Consider the following 26,280-nt stretch of genomic DNA (forward strand, 5'->3'; position numbering starts at 1 on the left):
GCTTTTTGGTGAAAGCACATTTTGCAATATTCTAAGTACATAGCCCAGCATCACAGGGCTAGCTATTTAGACACCCGGCAAGTTTAGCACTCACCAATATCAGGTTTACTATTATAAAAGTTTGATTACCTTTTGTTGTCTTCGTCAGAATGCACTCCCAGGACTGCTATTTCAATAACAAATGTTGGTTTGGTCCAAAATAATCCATCGTTATATCCAAATTGCGGTGTTTTATTCGTGCGTTCCAGACACTATCTGAAAGGGTAAATAAGGGTCGCGCGCATGGCGCAATTCGTGACAAAAAAAATCGAAATATTCCATTACTGTACTTCGAAGCATGTCAACCGCTGTTTAAAATCCATTTTTATGCAATTTTTCTCGTAAAAAAGCGATAATATTCCGACCGGGAATGTCCATTTAGCTAAACAGAGGAAAGTAAACAAAGCTTTCGGTCGACGCGGGCACGAGCCTGAGTCTCACAGTACTGTAACCGGCCACTACCCAAACGCGCTACTTTTTTTCAGCCAGAGCCTGCAAAGCCACGATTCAGCTTTTTACCGCCTTCTGAGACCCTATGGCAGCCGTAGGAAGTGTCACGGGACAGCTAAGATCCTCACTCTTCAATAAACAGAGACAAGAAGAACGACACCTTGTCAGACAGGCCACTTCCTGCATGAAACCTTGTCAGGTTTTTGCCTGCCAAATTAGTTCTGTTATACTCACAGACACCATTCAAACAGTTTTAGAAACTTTAGGGTGTTTTCTATCCATATGTAATAAGTATATGCATATTCTAGTTACTGGGTAGGAGTGGTAACCAGATTAAATCGGGTACGTTTTTTATCCAGCCGTGAAAATACTGCCCCCAAGCCATAACAGGTTAAGGGAGTCTGGCACCAGCTGGTACCTCTCCTTGACAACTCTGTCCTTAGATCTTCGGTACAGGATCTCATCCTTGATTTCGAGTTTATCCCAATGCTTCAGCATTGTCAACACTTGGGCAGTCTCATGAGCCCTCTCTCTCCGTGAAGGTCTCTTCCTCCTCTCAACAAAGTACGCCACTTGGGCCAGCACCTGATCCGCCTTCTGTTTTCTCCGTATCACATCAGAAGAAAGGACTGGAAGAGTAGCCGCTCCCCCTTCATGCTGAAGGATGCTGGCAGAATACTGGGCTAATTGGAATTTGCGCACTGGCACACTCGCATCCCACTTCAGACAGGATTCCAAAACTGCTTTCACTCCTTCAGAAGAGACTTGAGCCAGTGTGCAAATTCCAATTAGCCCAGTATTCTGCCAGCATCCTTCAGCATGAAGGGGGAGCGGCTACTCTTCCAAATATTGACTGACAGTTTGAATGCGTCCTGGATGGACTCTGAAGTTACATACTCTGGGAACTCACTTGCCTTCCTAGCTCCAACGAACGGCTGTCGACTAAGCAGGTCTGCTAAGGACATTCTGGGGCCCGAGGATGTACTTCAAGTCAAAGTCGAAGGGGGCGAGTTTAGAGACCCACCTCTGCTCACAGGCGTCTAGCTTTGGTTTCGTCATTATATATGTCAGGGGGTTGTTATCTGTTAGGACTGTGAATCTATTCCCCTTCAGACAATGGGTGAACTTATCACACACAGCCCACTTAAGAGCAAATAACTCTAATCTGTGTGCTGGGTAATGGGACATCGGCAGAGTCTTGCTTGCAAAAGCTACTGGTCTGGGCCTACTCTCACCCTCAAATGTTTGGCTAAGTACTGCACCTAAGCCATCCATTGATGCATCTGTTGATAGGAGAAATGGTCTGCTAAAGTCTGGGTGAGCCAGCATGGCTGTTTGGGAGACAGCAACTTTTTAGCTTCTTCAGCACCGCCCCACATTCAGAAGTCCAGTCTTCAGGTTTCAGACGTTTTAAGGCCACACCATGAGATTTTCCTTTTTCTCCTTTCCGCTTACTTTTCTGTTCTGCAATCAGACGAAACAGTGGTTTGGCTAAACCTGAGAAACTCACATTGAAGCGGTGAATAATATACTGCTCAAAAAAATAAAGGGAACACTAAAATAACACATCCTAGATCTGAATGAATGAAATAATCTTATTAAATACTTTTTTCTTTACATAGTTGAATGTGCTGACATCAAAATCACACAAAAATAATCAATGGAAATCCAATTTATCAACCCATGGAGGTCTGGATTTGGAGTCACACTCAAAATTAAAGTGGAAAACCACACTACAGGCTGATCCAACTTTGATGTAATGTCCTTAAAACAAGTCAAAATGAGGCTCAGTAGTGTGTGTGGCCTCCACGTGCCTGTATGACCTCCCTACAACGCCTGGGCATGCTCCTGATGAGGTGGCGGATGGTCTCCTGAGGGATCTCCTCCCAGACCTGGACTAAAGCATCCGCCAACTCCTGGACAGTCTGTGGTGCAACGTGGCGTTGGTGGATGGAGCGAGACATGATGTCCCAGATGTGCTCAATTGGATTCAGGTCTGGGGAATGGGCGGGCCAGTCCATAGCGTCAATGCCTTCCTCTTGCAGGAACTGCTGACACACTCCAGCCACATGAGGTCTAGCATTGTCTTGCATTAGGAGGAACCCAGGGCCAACCGCACCAGCATATGGTCTCACAAAGGGTCTGAGGATCTCATCTCGGTACCTAATGGCAGTCCGGCTACCTCTGGCGAGCACATGGAGGGCTGTGCGGCCCCCCAAAGAAATTCCACCCCACACCATGACTGACCCACCGCCAAACCGGTCATGCTGGAGGATGTTGCAGGCAGCAGAACGTTCTCCACAGCGTCTCCGGACTCTGTCACGTCTGTCACGTGCTCAGTGTGAACCTGCTTTCATCTGTGAAGAGCACAGGGCGCCAGTGGCGAATTTGCCAATCTTGGTGTTCTCTGGCAAATGCCAAACGTCCTGCACGGTGTTGGGCTGTAAGCACAACCCCCACCTGTGGACGTCGGGCCCTCATACCACCCTCATGGAGTCTGTTTCTGACCGTTTGAGCAGACACATGCACATTTGTGGCCTGCTGGAGGTCATTTTGTAGGGCTCTGGCAGTGCTCCTCCTTGCACAAAGGCGGAGGTAGCGATCCTGCTGCTGGGTTGTTGCCCTCCTACGGCCTCCTCCACGTCTCCTGATGTACTGGCCTGTCTCCTGGTAGCGCCTCCATGCTCTGGACACTACGCTGACAGACACAGCAAACCTTCTTGCCACAGCTCGCATTGATGTGCCATCCTGGATGAGCTGCACTACCTGAGCCTCTTGTGTGGGTTGTAGACTCCGTCTCATGCTACCACTAGAGTGAAAGCACCGCCAGCATTCAAAAGTGACCAAAACATCAGCCAGGAAGCATAGGAACTGAGAAGTGGTCTGTGGTCCCCACCTGCAGAACCACTCCTTTATTGGGGGTGTCTTGCTAATTGCCTATAATTTCCACCTGTTGTCTATTCCATTTGCACAACAGCATGTGAAATTTATTGTCAATCAGTGTTGCTTCCTAAGTGGACAGTTTGATTTCACAGAAGTGTGATTGACTTGGAGTTACATTGTGTTGTTTAAGTGTTCCCTTTATTTTTTTGAGCAGTGTAGTTTGCCATACCAAGAAATGATCTGACCTTGGTGGGTGAAGGTGTTTTCCCATCATTTTCCATCAGGTCAGCTGCTGTGATGTCATTGATTGCAGACACTTTTCCTAGGTCGGTTGCAATGCCCTCTGCCGTGACGATATGACCTAAACTTGACAGATTTTCTGAGGAGGTAACATTTTTTTGCGCTAGCTTCAGGTTGTGTCCCTTAAGGCGGGAGAACACCATTTCAAGACGGTCCAGGGTTTCCTGCTCACTCTTCCCGAAAACCAGGAGATCATCCAAGTAGCACAGGAGGGACAAGTAGTTCTGGTCGCCGAAGATCGAGGTCATCATTCTGGCGAATGTTGCTGGGCTGTTACATAACCCCTGAGACATTCTGTTGTACTCAAATAAACCTGTGGGTGTTGTGCACGCTGTGTACTTGCGGTCATCTTCATGTATGGGAATGTTGTAGAATCCCGAAGTCAAATCCATAGTACTGAAGAAGCAGTTCCCTCCCAAAGCAGCGAGAGCATCGGCTTGATGGGGCAATGGGTATGCATCTTTCTCTGTCCTCTGGTTCAACCATCTGAAATCAGTGCAAATTCTCAACTCTCCTGACGGCTTCCAAACCAGGACAAGGGGGAGGCCCACTCACTACTGGACTTTCGGATGATGCCCCACTCCTCCATTTCTTCCAATGTCTGCCTCAGTTTCTGGTAGTCGGATGGAGAGACCCTCCTGTACGGCAGCCTGAAAGGCTTTTCATCTTTGAGTCGGATACGGTGGATGACGGTCTTCGCTTCTCCACAGTCAAGTCGGTCCCTGGAGAAGATGCCTTTATACTGAGCAATAAGGTCCACTAGTTTTCCTTTCCACATATCAGACACTTCAAAGGACTCTGTCAACTTCTGTTAAGCCCAACTCTTCCAACTTTTGTAGATACTCCTTTACCCTAGCGGAACGCCTCACCAATATCCAATGGTAGAGCGTGGCGCGAAATACAAATACCTCAAAAATGCTATAACTTCAATTTCTCAAACTTATGACTATTTTACACCATTTTAAAGACAAGACTCTCGTTAACCTGTTGGGGCTAGGGGGCAGTATTTGCACGTCCGGATAAAAAACGTACCCGATTTAATCTGGTTACTACTCTTGCCCAGAAACGAGAATATGCATATAATTAGTAGATTTGGATAGAAAACACTCTAAAGTTTCTAAAACTGTTTGAATGGTGTCTGTGAGTATAACAGAACTCATATGGCAGGCCAAAACCTGAGAAGATTCCATACAGGAAGTGCCCTGTCTGACAATTTGTTCTCCTTCTGTGGCATCTCTATCGAAAATACAGCATCTCTGCTGTAACGTGACATTTTCTAAGGCTTCCATTGGCTCTCAGAAGGCGCCAGAAAGTGGAATGACGTCTCTCCTGTCTCTGGCGAAAAACAGCAGGAGATTTTGTGAGTGGTCAGGCTGGGAACAGTGACACTGGAGATGCGCGTTCATGTGAATTCTCCATTTTTTTTCTTTCAGCCTTTGAATGAATACAACGTCGCCCGATTGGAATATTAACGTTATTTTACGAGACAAATAGCATAAAAATTGATTTTAAACAGCGTTTGACATGCTTCGAAGTACGGTAATGGAATATTTAGAAAGAAAATTGACACGAAATGCGCTCGCGCATCACCCTTCGGATACTGACCTAAACGCACGAACAAAACGGAGGTATTTGAATATAACTATGGATTATTTGGAACGTAAACAACATTTGTTGTTGATGTAGAAGTCCTGGGAGTGCATTCTGACGAAGAACAGCAAAGGTAATCCAATTTTTCTTATAGTAAATCTGAGTTTGGTGAGGGCCAAACTTGGTGGGTGTCAAATTAGCTAGCCGTGATGGCCGGGCTATGTACTCAGAATATTGCAAAATGTGCTTTCGCCGAAAAGCTATTTTAAAATCTGACACCGCGATTGCATAAAGGAGTTCTGTATCTATAATTCTTAAAATAATTGTTATGTATTTTGTGAACGTTAATCGTGAGTAATTTAGTAAATTCACCGGAAGTTTGCGGTGGGTATGCTAGTTCTGAACATCACATGCTAATGTAAAAAGCTGTTTTTTGATATAAATATGAACTTGATTGAACAAAACATGCATGTATTATATAACATAATGTCCTAGGAGTGTCATCTGATGAAGATCAAAGGTTAGTGCTGCATTTAGCTGTGGTTTTGGTTTTTGTGACATATATGCTTGCTTTCAAAAAGGCTGTGATTATTTTTGGCAGGGTAGTCTCCTGACATAATCTAATGTTTTGCTTTCGCTGTAAAGCCTTTTTGAAATCGGACAATGTGGTTAGATTAACGGGAGTATTGTCTTTAAAATGGTGTAAAATAGTCATATGTTTGAGAAATTGAAGTTATAGCATTTTTGAGGTATTTGTATTTCGCGCCACGCGATTCCACTGGCTGTTGACTAGGTGGGACGCAAACGTCCCACCTTCCCAGGGAGGTTAATCTAACCACATTGTCCGATTTCAAAAAGGCTTTACAGCGAAAGCAAAACATTAGATTATGTCAGGAGAGTACCCTGCCAAAAATAAATCACACAGCCATTTTCAAAGCAAGCATATATGTCACAAAAACCAAAACCACAGCTAAATGCAGCACTAACCTTTGATGATCTTCACCTTGCCCTCAAATGTTCTAAACGTGTGATGTCGATCCAGTTCTGTGTAGGGGTCCCCCAGCGATCTGCTGCAGCTGATCTGTTGATCCGGGTCACGGCACCAATCTGTAGCGGGTCTGTTATGTACCACAGGAGAACCAAGAAATGAAGAGCGACACCACGGCTGTCTTTTAGGCTTTTATGTTGATCTGCAATAGTATTGTGAAAAGACAGGACAGGAACACATCAGTCTCCAATGTACCATCTGACAAGTTGTTCTTTCTCTCTGTGTTTTCTCGGACTGAGAATAACGGGAGCTACGGGTAGTACCAGGGTGTTGGTAGGTGACGCAAGCACCCAGATGAAATAAAATACATTTAATGAAACAAAACCCGAAGATGTTATCATTCAGCTACTGTAGCTGCCTACCTAACATCAACAGGCATCATCAGTAGCGCAACAATTAAAAATAGAGACCAAAAGTAAAGTTCCTGGCGATCATAGCGATCTGACTCCCCCCTTCTGTCTGAACTTGGAATATTCCTGTTCGCGGGCTTTGGCCACTGACCCTCAACCTGGTTGTTCTGTTCTGCGTTGTGTACTATTCTAATAATTAGAAGTTTTATGGAATAACCATTTTAACTCTACTACACTAAGTAGAATAATATCTCCTTTACATATCAACTGAACATTGTCTATCTCGTGTGAATTCTGGAGCAATTGCCAGTGCACTCATATCCAATTCTGTGCCCCACTGAAATCATTGGATCAAATATAATCTGGGAAAAGTGCTTATTCATCCCAATTATTTATTTGAAAACAATTCTGTGATTCATGATTTAATTTATAGCTGTTTAGTCTTATTTATTAGTGTTAGTGAGGGGACAAGGAACACCAAAGTGGATCAGGGTCCCGTATTCAAAAAGTGTCTCAAGAATAACAGTCTGATCTCGAATCATTATGATGATCTCCTTCCACTATGATCTAAAAGGCAAACTGATCATATGTCAGTACTCTTTGTGAATACGGGACCAGGTCCTTCAACCTGAAGGTTAAAAGAACAGCACAGCATGTGATACATTTGTCATTTAAACATGTTCAGGTGTCTCCCAATACTTGAGCAATGTACATAACAGTACTGAAGAGAGTGACAGACTTTCTCCTCCAATCATGTCCTATAGGACTGCCAACAACTTCTTCCAGTGGATTCATGTGGAAATACACAACCTCCATTGTCCCATATATGTTTGTGCTGTCCTATTGTCATTGTCACACCAATGACCATAGGAGTTTGCAAGACACCAAAAACAGATCTGCTAACGACCTCCATTGTCCCATAGATTCCTATTGAAATAAAAAAGAAATCTTTCTCTTCTTTCTCCAATGGATTCCTAAGGGGGGGGATATGGGACTACTTTGTGGTCCGTTGGCTTCAAGTAGAGATACGGGCCTTCTTTTGGCCCTTCCGCAGTAGAAAGACTATGCCCTGAGCCATCAGGGGCCACAGCAGCAGAAGCAGCATCGTCCGTCCTGATACTTCAGGGAACGGCCACCAACACTCCTGAGAAGAGCATATGGGACATTTAGGGTGACAAACCTTAAAATGTACAATATTCTAATAGGAATGAATTCATAACTGCTGTAGAGGATGTGTCGGCTTTTGTTCCAGCCAAGTATTAACATGCCCAATCCCACTTATGACTGTCTTGATTAGTTGAACCAAGTGTGTTCAAATCAAATTTTATTTGTCACATGCGCCGAATACAACAGGTATATAGACCTTAGTATGAAATCTTTACATACAAGCCCTAAACCAACAATGCAGTTAAGTTACATCGGCTGCGGAGAGCATGATCACACAGTCGTCCGGAACAGCTGATGCTCTCATGCATGTTCAGTGTCACTAGCCTCGAAGTGAACATAGAAGTAATTTAGCTCGTCTGGTAGGCTCGTGTCACTGGGAAGCTCTCGGCTGCGCTTTCCTTTGTAGTCTGCAAGCCCTGCCACATCCGACGAGCTTCAGAGCCGGTGTAGTACGATTTGATCTTAGTCCTCTATTGACGCTTTGCCTGTTTGATGGTTCGTCGGAGGGCATAGTGGGATTTCTTACAAGCTTCCGGGTTAGAGTCCCGCTCCTTGAAAGCGGCAGTTCTACCCTTTAGCTCAGTGCGGATGTTGCCTGTAATCCATGGCTTCTGGGTGGGGTATGTACACTAGGGATGCGCCGATACCAATATCTTCCTCTCCAAAAAAATGATATTGATAACCGATAACTTTCGGTTAACCTTTTAAGCATTCTAATACAGTTAAATAGTTAACACACACACGGACGCAGTGGTCTAAGGCACTGCATCTCAGTGCAAGAGGCATCACTACAGTCCCCGGTTCGAATCCAGGCTGTATTACATCCGGCCTTGATTGGGAGTCCCATAGAGTGGCGCACAATTGGCCCAGCATCATCCGGGTTTGGCCGTCATTGTAAATAAGAATTTGTTCTTAACTGACTTGCTTAGTTAAATAAAGGTCTCACACACACACACACACACACACACACACACACACACACACACACACACACACACACACACACACACACACACACACACACACACACACACACACACACACACACACACACACACACACACACACACACACACACACACACACACACACACACACACACACACACACACACACACACACACACACACACACACACACACACACAGACCAAAACGTTATTTTGTTGCCATTTACGTATGTCCCCAAACCTATTTCTTTCACTTACTTGATGTGCCGTTTCATTGTTCATTTGCTCAGTCATTTCATTCTCAACCAGGATTTCATCATACATGTCAAGCAGTGAAGTTTCAGCTGTCTGTCTTCCCCAGAGCGTACTGTCACTGGGTCCGTTTTCATCTTGTCCAGCTGTGTATGTAACATTTCACGTAAACTATTTTTTGTCTGCATTGAAGTATCGGTCCTTGTACCTAGCATCGAGCATGGTGGCGACACAGTGAAGAGGCTCAGAGAGAATGCCGCCAAATCACTTGTTCACAGCCTCGAGTACTTTTGTACGTTTTAACCCCACGGTCTGTGTCAGTTTTGTTGAGCAGGCGTTTCAATGCCATGACAGAGGGTATCACGTCTGCTGCAGACGCAGTTGATTAGCTTATTTCTCGAGTCAGTTGTTCCAATGGTGCTAGGAGTGTGTTCATGTTTCCAAGTTTCAAACATGTTCTCAAATGCCATTGAAATGGCAGCAGCGGTATGAGAACCAGCACATTCTTGAGCATGCAATACGGCTTTCCTTAGTATGAAATCCTCGTCGGCCCACTGTGCTGTCAGACTCAGCATGCTCATGGGGATGACATCGCTGGTCCAAATGTCAGTCGTGAAGCTAATAGCAGCAACGCCCATAGCACGTAGCTCAAAGATGTGTGTTTCAACAATACTGTGTAACGCCGGTAGGGCAACATCTGAAAAATAGTGTGTACCGGGCTCGACCAGTCGGTGAAAGTCAACATCATCCACGACAGAGGACGGTTGATTGTCAGGGGCAATGAATTCCATTGTCTTGGCGTTAATGGATTTCGCCTTTGAGTTGTCTTCCTGAAATGTTCTTACTCTTTCAAATGACTGATTGACTTGAACTTGTTTAGTTGTTGGAAGTCTGTGCTTAGTATTTTTCTGTTTTTATTCTGTGTAGCACTGTATTTACGTTATATAGGTATGCACGTCAGCTTTGACATCAGTTTTGCACATCAGTGTTAAACTAGACATCGGGCCGATACCGACATTATTAGCTAATATCGTCTGATTCCGATATGCTCACCGATATATTGTGCATCCCTAGTATGTACGTACAGTCACTGTGGGGACGACGTCATCGATGCACTTATTGATGAAGCCAGTGACTGATGTGGTGTACTCCAATGCCATCGGAAGAATCCCGGAACATATTCCAGTCTGTGCAAGCAAAACAGTCCTGTAGCATAGCATCTGCTTCATCTGACCACTTTCATTTATTGACCGAGTCACTGGTGCTTCCCGCTTTAATTTTTGCTTGTAAGCAGGAAACAGGATAGAATTATGGTCAGATTTGCCAAATGGAGGGCGAGGGAGAGCTTTGAAAGTGCCTGTGTGTGGAGTAAGGTGGTCGAGAGTTTTTTCCTTCTTGTTGCACAATTAACATGCTGGTAGAAACTTGGTAAAACGGATTTAAGTTTCCCTGCATTAAAGTCCCTGGCCACTAGGAGCGCCACCTCTGGATGAAGCGTTTTCCTGTTTGCCTATGGCGGAATACAGCTCATTGGGTCTTAGGCCTTAGTGCCAGCATTGGTCTGTGGTGGTATGTAGACAGTTACGAAAAATACCGATGAAAACTCTAGGTAGATAGTATGGTCTACAGCTTATCATGAGATACTCTACCTCAGGCGAGCAAAACCTCGAGACTTCCTTAGATATCGTGCACCAGCTGTTGTTTAAAAATATACATAGACCGCCTCCCCTTGTCTTACCAGAGGCTGCTGTACAGTGTATAACCCGCCAGCTATATGTTATTCATGTCGTCGCTCAGCCACAACTCAGTGAAACATAAGATATTACAGTTTTTAATGTCCTGTTGGTAGGATATACGTGCTTTTAGTTCGTCCAATTTATTATCCAGTGATTGTACGTTGGTCAATAGTACCGATGGCGACGGCAGATTAGCCATCGTTGGCGGATCTGATCTCCTTCTGCGATATCTTTTACGTCTCGTTCTCCTGCGAATGACGGGGATGAGGGCCTGTTCAGGTGTCTTGAGTAAATCCCTCGTCTGACTCATTAAAGAGAAATTCTTCGTCCAGTTCAAGGTGAGTAATCGCTGTTCTGATTTCCAGAAGCTCTTTTCGGTCATAAGAGATGGTAGCAGCAACATAATGTACAAAATATGTTACAGACAGTGCTGGGACTGGGGGGAAAACCCTGCACACCCTTTACAGTAGCTCTCCAGGACCTGAATTTGTGACCACACTACTGTAACTGTACAAACCACAATGAGCATATTGCCAAAAGCTAGTAAGACAGAGATAAATAGATGCACATTGAATTTTCGGATACCTCCACATGCTTACCTCTGATTGGGCGGCTGAGGCAGCACACTGAAGACATGGTCTCCAGTCTGAATTCTGGGCCTGGTGATGGGATACATTGGTGAATACACAAAATACTCCAATACTTTTAAATATATGAAGGTATTCAACATACAGTATGTATTTAACCAAGGTCTAGAACGTATATGAAAGAAAATGCCAGATGGTCGTCAGTAGATGCTTTCATGCTCAACTTCACCGCTCATTACAGAAAGATACACCCATAGAGATGTACTAGAGAGCTAATGTCTTTCTAATGGCCTCTTGTGACAGCATGGGCAGCGCCATTGAGGGTAAAAAAAAATATATAATAACTAACACCCTACCATTGTACTTGCCTTTCTTGCACTAACACTTGCACAGATTTTTTGGTAAAATATTTTTACAGTAGCTAGGTTTCCATCCAATTGGCGAAAGATTTTTCATGCAAATCCAGGCTGCATCACATCCAGCCATGATTGGGAGTCCCGTAGTGTGCCGCACAATTGGCCCAGCATCGTCCGGGTTTGACCAGGGTAGGCAGTCATTGTAAATAAGAATTTGTTCTTAACTGACTTGCATAGTTAATAAATAAATACAAATATTCAAAAATCTGCATAAAGAAAATATGCAGATTTTCCCACTAGTGGTGTGTTTCCACTAAACTGACTTGTTGCGGATAAATATCACTGTGTGATGACGTAGTGCACACAAAATGTACATTTTTTGCTTAAATTCATTTACCGAATAAAAAATCTCAAATTCAATTTGTTTCCATCACATTTCCAACTCTACCGATAGTTTTGTCACAAAAACTGTTGCGTTAAATAGCAAATGTGCCCACTCTGGTCTTGGCATGTGCGGTCTAGCCAACAGCTGGCAGATACAGTGCGGGAAGGCTGTGCAGGTAGGCTAGTCTACATGATGAGATTATTATGGATAAGAGCAAGAATATTTGTATTTGTCAAACGGCAGTCAAGTATAAGTTTTAATTAGTTTTACAGTAATTAGTAATTAGTTTTACAGAAAATAATCCCACCATGTCAAACGAACAAATTATCTGTCGGCATTTATACAATTGTACCGAAACAGCTGTCATGATTGTTTTTTTTTTTATACGTTATGACTTTACTCACAAAAACTGGATGAAAATGTGGTTAGTGACTGTGATACATGGTTGACTTACCTAGCTACCTTAAAGGGGAATGCAAACATTTTACAAGGTATGTCAAATAAAACAATCTATACAAATCCTATGTGACCTGCATGTTTGCATTATACACATTTCTACTTTGAATATTTTGATAAAATGCTAATTTGGGACTGGGTTCCGCCATTACAATTGCCGTGGTAATGACGCTAGCGGCAATTGCATCGGTTGGATAGAACAATTTGGAACGTTGATTTCTGAAGGCTTTTACTGTAGGGAGTGACAGCTCTCTCGTTTCAATAGTATGCTAAATATATTTGCATTAAACTCTTGATGCCTAATGTCCAGTATAGCTTGTTCAAATCTTGTTAAAATTCTAAATAAACAAAGTCACTTTTATTATGGAAGTACAGTAGCTACAGTATGTGAAGTACCTAGTTACTACCATCTTGCCTGTGGATGGAGGGGCTCCATGTCTTGGAGAGGCGGCAGCGCACACGGTAAGCTTTACATGAATAACTGGGCCTGTGAGCATATTGCTCCCAATAAAACATCTCTATTTTTGCATTTAAGCCTCAGTTTTGGATTTATTCCTCTTTTTCAACAGTGTTCAGGTCTCCATCTCTTCAAGCATACTGGTGGCCACATTATTTATAGGACGACTTGGGAGAATGATGATCCACGACAGGCAGGGCATTCTCAGTATATCAGGAGAAGCCCATATTTCCGATGGCTAACGCTAATACATCCTAACAAAATACACCATATGACTGGCCTGCAAATGTGCCTCTCTGCACCGTGTAAATTGTAAAGAGTTGCCTAGACCCATAGCCGATGCGAAAGGTTGACTATACATGCCAGGCCTATAGGCTATGGGTAGATGCATTAGGATATATTTGGGATTATAAACTGGGTGGTTCGAGTCCTGATTGGCTGACAATCATGGTATATCAGACCGTATACCACGGGTAAGACAAAACATATTTTTAAAGCTCTAACTACAGTTGAAGTCGGAAGTTTTCATACACTTAGGTTGGAGTCATTAAAACTCGTTTTTCAACCACTCCACAAATTTCTTGTTAACAAACTATAGTTTTGGCAAGTTGGTTAGGACATCTACTTTGTGCATGACACAAGTCATTTTTCCAACAATTGTTTACAGACAGATTATTTCACTTATAATTCACTGTATCACAATTCCAGTGGGTCAGAAGTTCATACACACTAAGTTGACTGTGCCTTCAAACAGCTTGGAAAATTCCAGAAAATTATGTCATGGCTTTAGAAGCTTCTGATAGGCTAATTGACATCATTTGAGTCAATTGGAGGTGTACCTGTGGATGTATTTCAAGGCGTATCTTCAAACTCAGTGCCTCTTTGCTTGACATCATGGGAAAATCAAAAGAAATCAGCCAAGACCTCAAAAAAAATTGTAGACCTCCACAAGTCTGGTTCATCCTTGGGAGCAATTTCCAAACCCCTGAATGTACCATGTTCATCTGTGCAAACAATAGTACGCAAGTATAAACAGCATGGGACCACGCAGCCGTCATACAGCTCAGAAAGGAGACACGTTCTGTCTCCTAGAGATTAATGTACTTTGACACGAAAAGTGCAAATAAATCCCAGAACAACAGCAAAGGACCTTGTGAAGATGCTCGAGGAAACAGGTACAAAATAATTTATATCCACAGTAAAACGAGTCCTATGTCAACATAACTTGAAAGGCCGCTCAGCAAGGAAGAAGCCACTGCTCCAAAACCGCCATAAAAAAAGCCAGACTAGGGTTTGCAACTGCACATTCTGAGACAAAGATTGTACTTTTTGGAGAAATGTCCTCTGGTCTGATGAAACAAAAATAGAACTGTTTGGCCGTAATGACCATCTTTATGTTTGGAGGAAAAAGGGGGAGGCTTGCAAGCCGAAGAACACCATCCCAACCGTGAAGCACGGGGTGGCAGCATCATGTTGTGGGGGTGCTTTGCTGTATGAGGGACTGGTGCACTTCACAAAATAGATGGCTTCATGAGGGAGGAAAATTATGTGGATATATTGAAGCAACATCTCAAGACATCAGTCAGAAAGTTAAAGCTTGGTCGCAAATGGGTTTTCCAAATGGACATTGACCCCAAGCAAACTTCCAAAGTTGTGGCAAAATGGCTTAAGGACAACAAAGTCAAGGTATTGGAGTGGCCATCACAAAGCCCTGACCTCAGTCCTATAGAACATTTGTGGGCAGAACTGAATAAGCGTGTGTGAGCAAGGAGGCCTACAAACCTGACTCAGTTACACCAGCTCTGTCAGGAGGAATGGGCCAAAATTCACCCAACTTATTGTGGGAAGCTTCTGGAAGGCTACCCAAAATGTTTGACCCAAGTTAAAGAATTTAAAGGCAATGCTACCAAATACCAATTGAGTGTATGTAAACTTCTGACCCACTGGGAATGTGATGAAATAAATAAAAGCTTAAATAAATCACTCAACTATTATTCTGACATTTCACATTCTTAAAATAAAGTGGTGATCCTAACTGACAGGGAATTTTTACTAGGATTAAATGTCAAGAGTTGTGAAAAACTGAGTTTAAATGTATTTGGCTAAGGTTTATGGAAACTTCCGACTTCAACTGTACATTGGTAACCAGTTTATAATAGTAATAAGGCACCTCAGGGGTTTGTGGAATATGGCCAATATATCACGGCTAAGGGCTGTGTCCAGCTATATTTTGGAATAAACATACATTAAAAACGCAGAGCTTTTAAGCAGTTATTCAAATAGTCTACAGTAGGTTTACAGTTTTGTACTCTCTTGAAAACAATGACAACATTCTTCATTGAATTGTGTTGTAGGCCTAGTGTAGGATAATTTTATTTTCCCTAAAAACGTAGGCTAATGGGAAGCTTTTTGCATGCCTGCGAAACCCACAGTGCACCCTTCATCTCAAATGACAAATTCGTCAAATGTGTCAAATGACAAAATACCTGCAGTAGGTCCAGCTAGCCTGTATTCTGTTTAAGTCATAATATCAAATCAATTGCTGGGGAGAGTTTGAAGAGGGGATAGTATGAAAGTGAGAGTAGTACGGCTAGTGCGATATAGTGTGTTGAAGATGAAATTGACAACCATTTGAAAATAGAAATTACACGCAATAATAATAATAATAATATTGCAATAATACTATTTAGCCAACAAATGAAGGTTAAGAATGAGCTTCTAACTACACTGAGCATTTCTCTTTTGCCAAGATAATCCATCAATCTGACAGGTGTGGCATATCAAGAAGGTGATTAAAAAGCAATATCATGACACAGTAGTATCTTGTGTTGGGGACAATAAAAGGCTACTTTAAAATGTGCAGTTTTGTCAGACAACACAATGTCACAGATGTCTCCAATTTTTAGGAATTGTGCAATAGCCATGCTGACTGCAGGAATGTCCACCAGAGCTGTTGCCAGAGAATAACATTTCAATTTCTCTACAATAAGCTGCCTCCAATGTCGTTTTAGAGAATTTGGCAGTACTTTCAACCGGCCTCACAACCGCAGACCACATGTATGGTGTCGTGTGGGCGAGCGGTTTGCTGTTGTCAACGTTGTGAATAGAGAGCCCCATGGTGGCGGTGGGGTTATGGTATGGGCAGGCATAAGCTACGGACAATGAACACAATTGTATTTTATTTATGGCATTTTTTATGCACAGAAATATCGTGACCAGATCCTGAGGCCCATTGTCGTGCCATTCATCCCCCGCCGTCACCTCATGTTTCAGCATGATAATACACGGCCCCATGTCGCAAGGATCTGTACACAATTCCTGGAAGCTGAAAATATCTGTTCTTCCATGGCCCCTTCATACTCAGCAGACATCACCCATTGAGCATGTTTGGGATGCTCTGGATCAACGTGTACGACAGCGTGTTCCAGTTCCCGCCAATATCCAGTAACTTCGCACAGCCATTGAAGAGGAATGGGATAACATTCCACAATCAAGAGCCTGATTAACTCTATGCGAAGGAGATGTCGCGCTGCATGAGGCAAATGGTGGTCGCACAAGATACTGACTGGTTCTGATCCACACACCTACTTTTATTTTAAAAATGTTTAAGGTATCTGTAACTAACAGATGCATATCTGTATTCCCAGTCACGTGAAATCCATAGATTAGGGCCTAATGAATGAATTTCAATTGACTGATTTCCTTATATGAACTGTAACTCAGTAAAATATTTGAAATTGTTGCATTTACATTTTTGTTCAGTATAGGTGCGTGATCTCTAGTCTTCACTGTTGTCCTGCGCATTTACGTACCTCAACATGATTTTAGCTCATCCTCTACTCTTGTGAAGCCCCAGGAAAAGCTAGGCTACTGTTGCGCTCTAATATATTGGCACCCTTGCACAATTCACTATTGCTTCTAAAATAATAAGAACATTTGAGGGTGTTCACACGTGTTTTTGTTTGATTTAGAAATGCACAGGACCAAGAAAAAAAATCTAAATGATTATCCAGTTTAGATCCATTAAGAAGTACATTGTACTAAACCTCTAGTTAAAACGTATTTCTTTCATGAATCTTTATGCCTTACTATGAATAATAATTGCAAGAAATTGGTAACTTAGGGGTGTTTCGATTCCTCTTTAAGATGAAGATGAATGCACTAATTGTAAGGCACTCTGGATAAGAGTGTCTGCTAAATTACTAAAATGTTTAATCTCCATGCTCTCTATTCAACTCTATGGATACATCAAATCATACCTACCTGTGCTGCGGCTAGTCTCTCCACTGCCTCCAGTCTCTCCATGACGCTCCGCATGTCCTCCCTGAGCCTCCGTAGGGCCAGCAGGATCTGCTGCTGCACCTGGATGTCCTGCAGCCTCTGAGCCCCTCCCTCTGAGCCGTCTCCTCCCCCTCGGCCAGCCCCTCCCCCTGCCCCCAGGGCCTCTCTCCCCGCCCGCCTGGGGCTTCCCTGGGGAACACCACCTAGGCATAGTGCATATGTGTAATTGGCATATATGCCGCATGCACGTCACACACACACACACACACACACACACACACACACACACACACACACACACACACACACACACACACACACACACACACACACACACACACACACACACACACACACACACACACAACAGGAATACTTGCACATACACACACGTTCATTCACACACTCTCTCTGGCTCTAACACAATTACATAGAATTCTGTATCTCACCTCCCCTTCATCTGCACAGATTGAAAAATACTTGAAAAATGAAAATGATATGGTGGACTCACTATTAAGCTGGCTTTCACCTGTTCCGCTCTTTTCTTAGATCAGTGCAATGAAGAAGAAAAGGCAAGGAGAGGACAGATATTCTAGGAAAATGAGAGAAAGAGCCTTTAACTCACGTTCTCTCCATCCGTGGTCCCTCATCCCCTCTCTTCCTGCATCCCGACTCCTCCTCATGGGCGGTCCCCCTCCATCCCCCGCCCCCTCTCCACCTTGCCCTGCCCCCACCTGCGTTGCCTGGCAGACCGTCTCTGTGTGATTGGCTTGGACTGAGGAGGGCTCCGAGTAAGCATGGCCGTTATGGAGTCCGTTTGACTTTGACTTGGGGACAACCTGTGTATAAACAAACAAACACACATACATACATACAGAATACGGTCCTTTACTTGGATCCACTTACAAAGGACCCAGAGAACAACAACTTAGATTGAAAGGAGAGGACAGAACTCGCATTCTTTTAAAGTCTCATTATTTCAGGCCCTTAGGTACCTTGATATTGTCCAGCTTTTCCACAGAATCCACAGAGTCAACGAAGATCTCACTCTCTGAGTCGCTGGTCAACAACACCTCAGACGACCCCATGGCCTCAGACGGAACAAGCTCAGGAACAGGCTCTGGAAAGAGGAAGCCTTGTACATTTGGCCCTGTGTAACCATTGTGAGACATATCAACAGTATAGTTAGGAGAGAGTCAGTTGTGTTGAATAGAAAATGCATCAAGTTAGCTACAAGTGGGTAAATATCCATTTGCCTATCCATCCGTCCATCCATCCATCTGGTATGGGTTCTATGGAGTGACAGTATTTTCTTGCCTGGGTGTGCATATACTGTAGCTACCCTCTAGCTTAGCAGGATTTAGTCTCTTGAAACAGAGAGAGGTGAGCATGACTCTTACCCTGAGGTTCACTGGTGAAGGTGACTGGTTGTTGTTGTGTCTGACTGGGCACCTCTTCTGGGACAGGCACCTTCTCTGCGAGGGCCACCTCTTCCAGGGTAGGTACCTCTGTGATGGGTTCTTCGCCTGGGACAGGCACCTGCTCCAGGGAAGGCTCTTCATCTAGTGCAGGGTCCTTATCTGGGACAGGTTCTTCTTGGGTCTCCCTCTCTTGTTCAACCTCCACTGGACTGGCTGCCTTGTCAATGCCCTTAATCTCTACGCAAGCACGCACGCACACGCACACAAACACACAGTAATTCAAAGTCCATTTGAGCATATTGTGACCTTATATGACTGAGGCTCAGATAACATGCAGGGAATGTTTTCTTTCAACACCAACAATTCAGATAGTGGTCTAAAGTCTAGTAGTCCACTGACCATCTCTTAAGTCCAGCAGCGTGTCTGGTGGCCGGGGCATGTCGTGGATGACCACGTAAAGGGGCTCAAAGTGGTGGAACAGTGATGCAGTCTTCTCATTGATGGGCATTGTGTCAATAACCTACACAGGAGACATTTTTTCTCTCAATTGGGGCTCTTTATGCGAATGCATGTATATGCTATAAGATAACAATTCATTGTTATATGATGTACAGTATGCAGGAGGAATTGATTAACTAAACAACAGGGTCAGTATTCATATCTCAGATCAGGCAGGACTGCTCAACTACGATACATGTTCTCTTTCGATAGATCATAATGAATAAGATTACATGACGGGGGACGACGACATGATCCTAGATCAACAATCATACCTTGAGATGTTTTGTGATTACGGGCCCCAAGGCTTTTATTCCCATCCCCAAAAGAAGATACAGGGTGGTTGTGGTGTGCATGTTTATATTCAAAAGTAGACTCGGCGATGCACGCGGTAAACAGCAATATCGTGTCGATTTCTGCAACAACTTAAGAGTGTTGAAGCGCGGGGCTAAACTTCTTTGCAGTTTTGGTCCCGTAGCTACAACGTTGTAGCAGCGTGAAGCGCACCCACGCACATGCGCAGATACTCTGTGCAACCGTGTGAGATCACAGTCTTGCACTGATCATCTCCATATCTTCGGTGATGCTCGTGGCAACGTCAAAACGCTGTCTACCTTCAGTCTAAACACATACAATATGATGGCCCACGGACCAACACTGGCCCGTTAGGTTGCCGACCAGTCCCTCTGACGGTTAGCCGGCACTGATTTAGACGGTTCCGGAGTGCTAGTTTTAATGTTAGCTGTTCCTGGTATAAAAAAAGGTAGAGTAGCACATATGTTTATTTGGATGTGCATGAAGGAGTAGGACGACTCAGCTGTACCTCTTGTGCCACTTTCTTCATCTCATCCACGTACGCCGCCATGGCAATCTCACTGCTCATCTCCCCTAATCGGCTCCAGGCATCCCTATGGATACAAAACGACACCAAAACAGTGTTCTCTAGCTAACGTCTCTCTATATCATCATCTTCGTACCACTGATAGTATATCATCTGAAAAAGAGTACCGCCCAATGGACTACGAGTGAGGTGTTAGTTTGGTAAGGAACAATCACCGTTAGAGGGGGAATAACTCCATGCTGTACAACATCAGCACACATGCACTTGAGAAGTAACAGTGAATAGTAAGGGATTGTGACAGCTGTCAGCAGTTGTAGTGCCAGTCCAAACGTTAATGAGTTAAAACCACACCTGGTGTGGAGGCGCCTGCCAACTGAAACACTCTTACCTGACTCAACTAGTTTGGCTCGAGGTAGAAGTTGTCCCTAACCACAGATCTTGGATCAAATTACACTCCTAAATATGTACATTCACCCACGCAGACACACATATACAGCCTCTCATATCCACTTGTGCAGACACACACTCACCATTTATAGCGACCTACTGGGTCCCAGAAGCCTGGTCGAGACACCGTGCAGGGTCCGCACACCGCCTGCTTGTACAGGCAGTAGAACCGCAGCATCACTTCATAGGGGGGCCGGTAGGCACCTGCAAGAGTTATTCAGTTGTTATTCAGTGTCTATTACACTTTGGTTGACCTACATGTAGGGAAGCCTTGTGTAAAAGAGTAGCAGTAGCTGATCAATACAATCACTGGTTGGGCCTAATGAGCTTTCAGCTAAGCACTCAATGGAGCTTTGTTTACAAAACACAACAACTAATTATATGTCTATACACTGCCAATTCTGTTATATGATATCACAGGTATTAAATAGATATAGGTTATGTCCCTGTATACAAGTCGCCCACCACTTTTGGGAAGGTTTTGAATGACGTCGACAGCGGCCTGGAAGCGTTTCTGGTGGTCCACCGACTCTGCCATAACTGGAACTGGCATTGCAAACTGCCGTCTCTCTATGAAGGCACAGCCCTGTGGCATTCAACCGGGGCAGCGACAAGGGACTGCTACGATGTCCTTCGCCAACTCAAACCAACGACGAATCAATAGGACTGAAACGAGCTGGAAAGGCACATAATTCGATGACATAACGAATGATATGGTAAGTTAGCAAACCTGCTGCTGGTTCTAACACAATAACAAACAACATTGATAAGTATTGAGTCGAGAACAAGATTGAGTACGAACCGGTTAGTCCACTTGCCTTTTGTAGTTGGTGCCTCCGAATCTCTGCTCAAATCACTTGTAGTCGCCCAGTCTTTTTGTCATGACAGCAGCACCGAACACGCTTGTAAAAACGTTGTTGACAGATATGGGATGGCAGGTTTTGAAGAACATTCAAAACGCCCAAATTACAGATATGCAAAGCTAATGTTGCAGATGATAGTTGTATTATTTGAGTCAAACGAATTAATAAAGTTGTTTGTCGAGACCTTCAATATCCTTTACTTTGTGCAGTTGCAGAGTGGTCTTCCGTGTTGGGTCACATGACAACATGTGGCTACGCCCTCTCCAAAGTGATTTGCGAGATGTGCGTGTCGGTGTAAAATAATAAATATATTTCTTGATTGGTTCAATGTTAATCATTTTCATGCACAGTGCACACTATATAAGCAAATGCAATAATACGTTGCAGCACAATTTTGTCAATTTTAGCAAGCTATTATTATTTTACAGTGTTTAGAAGGGCTATTGTCATATAAAAGTATTTGTCAGAAAACTGTAAATGTAGGTAGCCCTATATATATAAGCACGTATAGGTCAGTGGCACAAACCAGTGCTTGTATTGCCAAACAATCACATGCTATATATACAAAAAAGATTTAATGTGTCCACCACTGCAATTTCTATCTAGCCAGGGCTAGGGGGCAATATTTTCCCAGGATTACACCTATCCATTCTGAACAATAATATAAACGCAACATGTTTTATTTTACCTTTATTTAACTAGGCAAGTCAGTTAAGAACAAATTCTTATTTTAATGACAGGGGCAGGGGCAGAACAACAGATTTTTACCTTGTCAGCTCGGGGATTCGATCTTGCAACCTTTTGGTTACTAGTCCAACGCTCTATATCAAGAAGGTGATTAAACAACATGATCATTACACATGTACACCTTGTGCTGGTGACAATAAAAAGCCACACTAAAATGTGCAGTTTTCTCACACAACACAATAACACAGATGTCTCAAGTTTTGAGGGAGCGTGCAATTGGCATGCTGCCTGCAGGAATGTCCACCAGAGCTGTTGCCAGATAATTTCATGAAATTGAGGAGTATTTCTGTCTGTAATAAAGCCCTTTTGTTGGGAAAAACTCATTCTGATTGGCTGGGCCTGGCTTCCCAGTGGGTGGGCCCATGCGCTCCCAGGACCACCCATGGCTGCACCCCTGTCCAGTCATGTGAAATTCATTGATTAGGGCCTAATGAATTTATATCAATTGACTGATTTCTTTATATGAACTGTAACTCAGTAAAATATTTGAAATTGTTGCATTTTGCGTTTATATTTTTGTTCAGTATATGAACAAGCCCTCCACTGTGCATGTCACAGGGTGTGGTTTGAAAGGCCAAAGTAAAAAGGTTAATGTTTTGACACAGTTCTTCAAGATTTTCTGACTGTGATAATCTAACCCATGCGTACTAAAAACATATTTTTCCAGGAGGTATTCAAGCACAACGGCAGCAGAGCCTATAATTTCAATATTTTCCTTGTTACAGAGAAATATTACTGTTAAATATTGTGTTTTATTTTTCATTTATTTGAATAAATGTGAATTCAAGGTGCATTGGCATGGTTAGCGTCGGATCTCAGGCTATAATAACCAGTTAACGTTCTCGTGCGCTTGTTCAGGTGCATTACGCCAAATCTGTTGCAAAACGTTTCTTAAACTTAAGCAAACGGAACGAAACGGGGAGGGACATACCTGAATGTTTCCAATAGAAACCCTCGTTTGTAGTTGCAAAACGTTGCAACGGTTTAGACTAATGATTACACCCCAGTTTGCCTCCAATCCGTGGCATGACATAATCAAAGATGGGCTGGCTGTTCAGTCTCGCCTTTGCTCCAAAGGAATAAAATCATGAGGCGCTGCAGTCTTGGAGAAAGCTAGCTAGCTCAGTTACGAACTAGCCTACATGTTCTAGCAAGAACTTGATACAGCCTTTTATCAAAACAGTAAACTGTGCTATAATCTTTCGGTGGCCTTGAAAAACTGAACTCGCTAAACAATAGGCGTATATAGCTAGCTAACTAACTAACGTTAGCTAGCTAGGGATAACCCAGAAAGAGGGAGAGCTCACGCGGCAGCGTCTTTGATCATGCTAGGCAACGGCAAGAAGCCTGTGAAGAATGGAGCCGGGACGTCCGAATCAAAGACTATCGACCCTCTTAAAAATTTAGGTAAGCATTTGGCGAATTAAACGTTAGCTATCTCAATGTGAAAGAAATGTATATCTGGCAAACTGGTTCATAGCCCAGGTCTTTTCATGTAGTAGGCTGGCAGGACCGTTATCTCTGTATGCTCACAAAAACACAGCTTGCTACCGTTATCTCTATCCTATCCCTTGCCTCCCATACATGCTTGGAGCCACACTCTTGTTGGGTTGTGTTGTAACTTTAGTTCAATAATTTCTTTAGCTAGCTAACCATTAATAACTGGCACACACATTTCTACGGTGTCCACAATTCGTGCATACTATTTCACAAATAACAGTACAGCAGGCTACAGAACAGGTCATATTATATTCCTGAAATTACAGAAGGGAGAAGACATTGATAAAAAAAATGTATCTGCAATATACACTGTTCTGATATTAACGTTACATTGAAGGGCTTCCAGTAGGCTATGTATACTCAACGCACCAGAAAATGAGGGAAAATCAGTAATCAAACCAATAATAATTGATCAGTGTAACATTTCTGATTAGAAAGTTATCAGCATTTATTACATGGTAATTGACCTCTTGTGGTCCACACGTGTAATTTACATAGAAGGGCTATAATTCGGGGGTTCTTGAAAAACGTTCTGTATTTTAAATTGTGTAAATAAGGGTGTTACTCAAAACAGAAATATATTTAAAATATACAAAATTATTGTTTTGAAAAAATCCCCAATACTTTAGACACAAATCGGATGGAGTTAATGTTCAAACTTCATTCAGTTGTTATACACAGTAGCAATTTTGTTTTTACTCAGTTGCTTTATGATTATTTAACCTAATTAAATGTAACATATTTGAGCAAAAATTCATTTTCTACCTTAATCTGTCAGCCAGATAGAGTTGACAGTTTGTGGTTGTCACAATAGAATTAGAATACTAGAATGGACATGCACCTTCTTATGATGGGATAAAGGTCAGCCATTTTGGCCAGGAAGTTGGTCAACTGTAAAATTATGAATTTGAAGAATTTATCTGCACTGTATGTTTGTTAGCTAGCCAGACAGTTTTAGAGTAATGATTAAAGCGTTCATTTGTCAAATTAACTTTATGCCAACATTCCATTCAAACAATGCAGTCAATCCTCAGCCATACACTGGCTGAAATCAGTTGATAGGACTTAGACAAGTTCTAAATGCAACCAGTACTAATATTGTATCATATAATAGCACACTGCTTTACAAGAAAACACAATTTAAGACATTCTGTTTACATATATATATATATTTTTAGGCTATTTATACAGGAAATTGGTATAAAACTGATATAAACTGTATTTACTATCTCTTGTTATAACGTCTTTGGTTTGACAGACACTTACATGACAACCAGAATGCATTGTATAATGTCAACAAATATGGCGCCACACATAGCCAGCAAATGCTTAGCATTAGCTCATCAAATCAGTACAACCTTAAAAAAAAGAATGTGTCCATTTCAATCTATGCAAGAATCGGAATGCATGATGTCTCACCACTACTTGAAAACGTGAATAAAACAGTAAATATATTATGATCCATACATACATACAGTAGAAATTACAACATGATATATACAGAAAATAATCCACTTACTTTTGATAGGAACGCATAGATGTCCAAACTCCAATTTATAAGGAAAACAGTGAAGGCAATGCAGGTGCCAGCCAGAAAATGTGCTGGGGAAAAGGTTTGTGCAAGGCCTGTTCTGACTAGAGATGTCTTCATACTTGATCTGGGGAAACACTGGGAAAGTGCTTGGGCTCTCAAAGTTTGATTTGATTGGACAATAGATACGTTTTTCAAAGTCTGTTAAAAATCATGCTCTGGCCAAGGTTGATAGACCAAAATGTTGGCAATTAGAAATAACTATAAAAGTTCAAATTTGCAAGCAGTGTGCAGTTTTGAATCACGTTATGTATTCCAGCAAGCCTGCAGCCAAAGACTTTCTATACTTGTGGGCAGTGGCGTCATGCACAAAGGCACATGCGCCATCAGGTTTGTCCTGTTTTAAAATTGTTCAGATGTTAAATTAATTACTAAACTTAATTGTTTCTAGACTATAGAAAGTTTCTAGCTTTTAGAAAAGCAAGCAATTACTAAATGTACTGAATAAAACTCACATTCCTTTCAATCTTTTAGCAAAGATGCAGAGAAGAATCTTTTTTTTCTTTAAGAAAATAACCACCAGTCAGGACACAGACTGCTCAAGAGGTATGCTTAGGTAACCTATACAGAAAAAATGACATTTTTCTTACATAGAATTAGGCATAATGATTATTGCCCGAGACAGCAGGAAAAAGCTGTTTCAGGTGTTTGAAAAAATTCTTTAACCACCCCCATCCATCCTCACGTACTTTGTTCCCCCTCTAAAATAATGGGTTCATGACGCCCCTGCTTGTGGGTGCATCCTTTCACAAAACTGTCACATTTGTATTAAAGTAAATAGCCGACTTTATCTTAAAATCATTAGGCAAATTGCAAACAGCTGCACTTGTACTTGTAATGACTTAACGTTACTTTCAGGGATCTCTCAGTTTTCAACCCCATACTTCATGTCAGAAAATAATCATGCAGTTCATGTGGCAGATGTGCAAGTAGGTTAACATTTGTGGCGTCGGCATAATGTGGGATACAGGCTATTTCTAATGGTTGGTCCTCCTAACGGAACTCTATAGCTATGGTACTACTGTATTCCCTGGGTAGCCAGGAACAGAGTGGGAGGTCTGTCTGCCATGGTCAACCCCACCCTAT

General features: G+C 42.7%; 2 protein-coding genes across 4 annotated transcripts in view; one reads left to right on the forward strand and one right to left on the reverse strand.

Annotated features, from left to right (window-relative positions):
* Positions 1–6,232: 6,232 nt before the first annotated feature.
* acbd4 (acyl-CoA binding domain containing 4) lies at positions 6,233–21,852 on the reverse strand. 3 transcript variants are annotated; one of them, XM_045702580.2, is made up of 11 exons: positions 21,296–21,852; positions 20,959–21,169; positions 20,577–20,697; positions 20,029–20,113; positions 19,107–19,227; positions 18,687–18,944; positions 18,282–18,436; positions 17,912–18,125; positions 17,269–17,489; positions 11,364–11,423; positions 6,233–6,452 (listed from the first exon to the last, which is right to left on the reverse strand). In XM_045702580.2, the coding sequence occupies exons 2-11, from the start codon at positions 21,086–21,088 to the stop codon at positions 6,435–6,437; spliced, it is 1,383 nt and encodes a 460-aa protein (XP_045558536.2). In that variant the 5' UTR covers positions 21,089–21,169; positions 21,296–21,852; the 3' UTR covers positions 6,233–6,434. The 3 variants fall into 3 exon arrangements, with proteins under 3 accessions (XP_045558536.2, XP_014014149.2, XP_014014148.2); XM_014158674.3 differs by having other exon boundaries at positions 6,429–7,804; positions 21,296–21,835; XM_014158673.3 differs by having other exon boundaries at positions 6,429–7,804; positions 21,312–21,834.
* Positions 21,853–23,049: 1,197 nt separating this feature from the next.
* plcd3b (phospholipase C, delta 3b) overlaps positions 23,050–26,280 on the forward strand; it is a 60,797-nt gene continuing 57,566 nt past the window's right edge. The window contains exon 1 of the mRNA XM_014158672.3: positions 23,050–23,510. Coding sequence (XP_014014147.3) covers positions 23,429–23,510 — 82 coding nt within the window. The 5' untranslated portion in view covers positions 23,050–23,428. The remainder of the gene's footprint in view (positions 23,511–26,280) is intronic.

The sequence above is a fragment of the Salmo salar genome, chromosome 19 (genome assembly GCF_965601325.2).
Source record: "Salmo salar chromosome 19, fSalSal1, whole genome shotgun sequence".
NCBI lineage: Eukaryota > Metazoa > Chordata > Actinopteri > Salmoniformes > Salmonidae > Salmo > Salmo salar.

Bases quoted from the DNA above. Each gene is read 5' to 3' on its own strand.
- acbd4 (XM_014158674.3), bottom strand. From the start codon at position 21,088: ATGCCACAGGGCTGTGCCTTCATAGAGAGACGGCAGTTTGCAATGCCA. The intron at 20,698-20,958 runs GTGGGCGACTTG...TAACTCTTGCAG, and splicing joins TCAAAACCTTCCCAAAAGTG to GTGCCTACCGGCCCCCCTAT. The intron at 20,114-20,576 runs GTGAGTGTGTGT...TTGTATCCATAG, and splicing joins CCAGTAGGTCGCTATAAATG to GGATGCCTGGAGCCGATTAG.